At 43.3% G+C, this 6000-nt stretch overlaps 1 protein-coding gene across 3 annotated transcripts in view; it reads right to left on the reverse strand.

The window, feature by feature from the left end:
- Positions 1 to 5296, reverse strand: part of CADM2 (cell adhesion molecule 2) — a 1001095-nt gene extending 995799 nt beyond the window's left edge. For 2 of the 3 annotated variants that reach the window (XM_072138535.1, XM_072138534.1), the window contains exon 1: positions 4955 to 5296. In XM_072138535.1, the coding sequence (XP_071994636.1) occupies positions 4955 to 5015 (61 nt within the window). In that variant the 5' untranslated portion in view covers positions 5016 to 5296. The remainder of the gene's footprint in view (positions 1 to 4954) is intronic. The other variant, XM_072138536.1, reaches the window with a different exon arrangement.
- Between the last annotated feature and the right edge of the window lie 704 nt (positions 5297 to 6000).

Raw genomic sequence — 6000 nt, forward strand, 5'->3', positions numbered from 1 at the left:
TTCACTTCAGCTATAAACTAATAAGTGGGTCAGGAGGTTGTGTAGACGTCACGTGACTGGTATACAAGATGTCAACGGATGTAAAAGCAAGCTAAAAGATGCTAATGTGATATAAATATGGGTTTTCCCTAGAAAGATGGATAATATATAGGAGATAAATAGACAGAGAGGTACGAGACAGAGAGGTACGAGACAGAGAGGTACGAGACAGAGAGGTACGAGACAGATCCAAGCAAGCGTAGTGGAAAAATGGACCCAAAAGGCCTGCAAGTCATGGCCAAGACCTCTCGGTAGCAGAAATAGGATATAAGGCCGTACTCCAGGTCCAAGATAAAATTAAGGTGAGACTTTATTCCATGAGTGGCAACATTTCAGCGTTAGGCTTTACAAAGGAGTTCAGACACTGAAACTGGGCATCCAGCCATGGAATAAACTTTGCCAACTTTTTCACTTAGTTTTTGAGGCCTTCCTTTTCGGTGGACTAAGATGCTATTGGTTTGGACCAGGAACCATATGGCTTAGCATCCTCCCTTTACTTGGTCCATGCTATGGATTTTCTCTGTTAGAAGCTGGCCATGGAGCCTGGGTGGCACAGAAAGATGTACATGCCCAGGGAAAGCAGACTGTGCCAAGACCAGGAAGCCACCGAGGATGAGGTCCACTTCCTCCTACACTGTTCCAAATATTCAGCAGTGAGGGACACTCACATCTCCTCCAGGGCTTCAGCTCCATGGAGGAGGTAGAGAAGATCTCCATCCTGCTGGGGGAAGAGGAGGCCACAATGGCCATAGCCACACAATACGTCACTGCCTGCCATAAACTGAGAGACATGTGACACCATGGACTATAATAACCCCCCAACATCCCATGTCCCCATTCATCCTCTTCCTCATGACCCTAGACCCTATCTTATTCCTCACAATCCAATACTTTATAAATGCTTTAGCAATAGTTATTTGGTCCTGCCAATAAAGCGTCTTTGAATTAAATGTTTGAATAGATAGTTAAATAGATATGAGGTAAGCAGATAGATAGATAGATAGATAGATAGATAGATAGATAGATATGAGATAGATAGATAAGAGATAGATAGATAGATAAGAGATAGATAGATAGATAAGAGATAGATAGATATCAGATAGATAGATATGAGATAGATAGATATGAGATAGATAGATATGAGATAGATAGATAGATAGGAGATAGATAGATAGATAGATAGATAGATATGAGATAGATAGATAGATAGATAGATAGATAGATAGGAGATAGATAGATAAGAGATAGATAGATAAGAGATAGATAGATATGAGATAGATAGATAGATAGATATGAGATAGATAGATATGAGATAGATAGATAGATAAGAGATAGATAGATATCAGATAGATAGATATCAGATAGATAGATATGAGATAGATAGATATGAGATAGATAGATATGAGATAGATAGATATGAGATAGATAGATATGAGATAGATAGATAGATAGATAGGAGATAGATAGATAAATAGATAGATAGATAGATAGATATGAGATAGATAGATAGATAGATAGATATGAGATAGATAGATAAGAGATAGATAGATAAGAGATAGATAGATATGAGATAGATAGATAGATAGATATGAGATAGATAGATATGAGATAGATAGATAGATAGATAGATAGATAGATAGATAGATGAGCTAGTAAGGTAGAGTCTCTTTCCATTAATATGACTTCCTATAAGCTTTGGGCTTTGAGCACATGCTAATATTGTGTTTATTAGTACAGCTGAAAATGATCCCTTTAATATGTCATGTGTTACTGCAGGTGTCGTATGTTGTGTCACATGGTAATTCACAGTTCTTTATTATTAAGAACTGCTGAGGAATACTGGCTCCAATCCATTTTCCTTTGATAACAAAGTAAATGCTGTAATAGTTGGGCCTTATACTGATATATAGACCTAATTATCGCAGTATATATCTATCTTATGTCTCTAACTGCATATCTAGATCTTTCCATTCCATGTCAATTTACCTACCTATTTAATATATTATTCAGCTTATACATAGATACCAAGACAGATGAAACCTATCTATCCATCCATCCATCCATCCATCCATCCATGCATCTTTCCTTCTCATATCTATCTATCTGTCCTTTTTAGATCTATCTATTGCATAATGGTCTATGTATGTATCCACTGATTCTATCAATCAATTTCTCCATCCATGTGTGTACCTGATGTCTATCTATATGTCCATCCATCTACCCCCTATCTTTCTATCTTACATCTAACCATTTATCTACCTCCTATCTATCCCATAGCTATCTATCCATCCAGCTACAATATACCCATCTATCTATCCATCCATCAATTAATCCAGCTACTATTTATCTACCAAAACATATATCCATCCTCTATTTATCCATATCTATCCATTCATCTACCCCCTTCTATCTCACATCTATTCATCCAGCTCCTATCTACCCATACATCTCTGTTTTATCTATCAACTAGATACTATCTATCTATGTTTTATCTATCAAAAAGCTACTATCTATCAAAACATCTAACTAATTATCAATCTATCTCTATCTATACATCTACTTTATCTCTCAGTCCGTCTTATCCATTCCTCTGGAAGTGTTTCCTTCTCTCAAACTCTTTTGACATCCAAAAACTTTTTCTTCTCCCGCTGTTATTCCAAAGACAAACCCATTATCATATCATGAGGCGATAATATAATATTCTAGTGACTGATGAGCAACAAACTTGTCGGTAGAAGCAAATCTTGCTCAAGGCCTTAGTAAATGCACTAACACTTATGTCAGGTATGTAGAGTACAGCGGAGTATGAGTGCACTACTTGATTTATCTCTTTGGAGGCACAAATATGCGAGGAAAGTAGTGAGAAGCGGATGGAAGAGTACATTAGCCTCGCATCAATGAGCATTATCCTCAGACAAGTTGGTTATTCAACCATCAAGGCTCAGGCTGACATAACTAAAACACCATTTGATACCATGGCACCCAATGTACCGCTTTCAACATGCAGCGGTGTCCAGGAGATTGTAAATCCATCGCTACCAGTGCCATATGGTCTCCTATGGAGCTACAATGTAAACATCTATGTATTGATTGTGAACGTTCCCAGTGGCCTACTTCCCAAAAACTGTGCAGAGCCTATACATATATAAGAGGAGCGGATGTGACTAGCTGTCCGCCTTCATTCTGCACTGCATCCTAGACGCTCCTGCGCCCTGTCACTTTCAGAAAACGGTTTTCCCAGGGCTGATCTGAACAAGAAATTGACACGGAAATGTACTTAATGTAGGAAGGCGACCCCCAGGCGCAGCCTGATGTAAACGTGCTAACAGCAGAGCGGCGGGAAGGCGGCGAAAACCCACAGACCTACTGCAACTGAATAGCAACTCCATGGAAGTTCACAAGTGGAAACAATGTATCATAATAGAACATAAATAACAACAATCACTCCGTCTACATTGTATATAGTGAGGCCCCAGCTGATGCTCTAGAGAGGGGGGGGTCATCCCCGCACCCCAGGTGATGAAGCCTAAGCAATGAATTACCCCAGAGCTTCCAGGGGCTGAATTATTCACGCTTCTTTATGGTGAGAATCGGTGTGCAATCTTATGCAATTCACTGTTAACATGTGTTTAATAGCAAGTCCTGCAGTGCCTCGTTGTGATGGAAGCTGAAACAGACTGCAGTATAATAGTGGCTTACATTATTTTCTCTCCCCCCCCCCCACATCTCATCTTCCCTGTGCGTTTCTATGTACGATATATAATGTCCCTTTCACTGCTGTTAGGTCCTGCACGCTGACATGATGTGATAACTTAAGGCTTAACCTTCTGCTGGCGCGATGCTCGGAGGGAAGACAAAATCAGGTCACTGTCAGTAGCACAAGGTCACCTGCATCTTACAATCCATTGCCATGCACGGGATATAATATATACTGTGAGAGCCTAAGAGCCGACACATGACAGAGCAGGGGTATTAACTGCTCACGTGCCGGCAGAGGGGGGGGGGGGATCTTTGCATCCGATGTATTATTCCAACAAGCACTGATCTCGGATGAGGAATATATAACTCTGCTATTCCCAGGCATCCATAGGTATCACCTATGACCTGGATTTCTGGTGCCTAGAAGTGATGAGCCATGTGCCTGGTGGTCTGACACATGAAGTTGATGTCAAGTTATTTGCACCAGCAGCAGACAAGGTACTTGAGACACGGATGTGATGTCTACATTCCTTCACAGACTCCCATGGAAAGTGAAATCTGGTCCTATGGGGAGGAGGAGGAGAAGAAGAAGCCGAGCACCAGCCATGCCAAGGAAATAGTCATTCATAGTCTACCCTGCTCAGACTCATCCCAGACAGAAAGCACCGACTGGCCGCCTGCCCGATGTCGGGGAAGGGGGGTGTTACATGATCAAGACCCTCATCATCATCATCATCTCCATGCCAAGAGATGAAAGTCACAAGACCACAAACAGACCTATACAACAACACTACTGATGCCAAGAGGTTGTGCAGCAGCAGCAACACTAGATTGAGTTTTTCAATCACATCACTTGATACATAACATCGAGGCCCCAGGTCTAGAGAATAAAACATGATACTCCAACATCTTCACTCCCCCTCCTCCTTCTCCACCACTCCATAGGATCCAGCATCATCTATCCGCCAGACCCCCAAACCCCCCCAAATTCATTGCATTAACAACAAAAGCTCAAAAAACTGAGATCTCATGTAGCCCTTAGGGGAAGGGGGTGCCCAGCAGAGAAGAAGTCACATCAATGTGATGGGTGAATCTCATTGCAGGTCCATCTGGTGGTGAGAGGCACCTGCAATCCTGCTGCAATGTATATAGATGGCTCCATGTATATACAGAGTGAGAGGGTATATAGAGGGCACCAAGTTGTGCAATGCTTTACCTTGTAGGAGGACACCCCATACACTGGACAGGCAGAGAAGTGCACTTGGCTTGCAGATCATGGTTAGGAAGCAGAGTAGAGAGCAGTGGATAGCCCCTTGCAGGTGAAGAGAGGAGAGAAGGAGAGAAGGTAGTAGTGGAAAGCCCCTCTAATCCCAGGCTAGGAGGGGGGAGTCCTCAGCACTATTGCTCCTCCACTGGTTTCCTCCTTGCAGTGCTCAGCATATGCACACAGCCGGGGCACCGCTGACTGGCAGCTCTGGAGAGGAGGCTGCAGGATGCGCGCAGCCCGGGATCCTCATACAAGACTGGAGACACAGCACCAGCCTCCTCCTCACCAGCCTCTCACCGTGACTGACAGCTCCGTCGGCCAATCACAGACACCCCCACAGACCCGCCCGCCTCGCCTCACTGACAGCGCCGCTATCCAATGAAACTCCTCGCACTCGTCCCGCACCTCCTCACTGACTGACAACCTGCAGGACCAATCAGCGTAATGAACCCGTCACACGGCATCCAATTAATTCCGGCCTAGGGGGTCAACCCGCTTTCATATACCTCTACGGAGTGCACGCAGCGCACACACATCACCCGTGACCTCAGGGAGGGAGACCCCTTATGTGTCACCTATTTAACCCTTAAGCCCCTTTTCAGGTTTTATGTTTCCGTTTTTTACTCCGCTCATTGCAGAAGCCATAACTTTTTCACTTCTCCGGACTAATTGTACTTCTTAATATTCCGCGTCCTGTACTGGAAAGCTGGAAAAACACTACAAGAGCAGGGAAAGTGACAAAATAAACCGTGTTTGTGCCATTTTTTGATCCCTTCATTCTTTAGGTCGGTGCATTACACCCCCAAGTGTCACAGCAGAGAGAGGGACATGTTATCTCCATCTGACTCCACTGCACACTGTATCATTTCCCCCTCCCATCAGATCAACCTCTTATTGTGCCCCCCCCCCAGCAGTTTCTCTTATTTTTATCCCCCCAGCAAGTCCATCTCCCCTCCCAGCAGCTCCTTTTGGCTCCCCAACAGTTTCCCTTCTTA

This window comes from Engystomops pustulosus, chromosome 2 (assembly GCF_040894005.1).
Source record: "Engystomops pustulosus chromosome 2, aEngPut4.maternal, whole genome shotgun sequence".
NCBI lineage: Eukaryota > Metazoa > Chordata > Amphibia > Anura > Leptodactylidae > Engystomops > Engystomops pustulosus.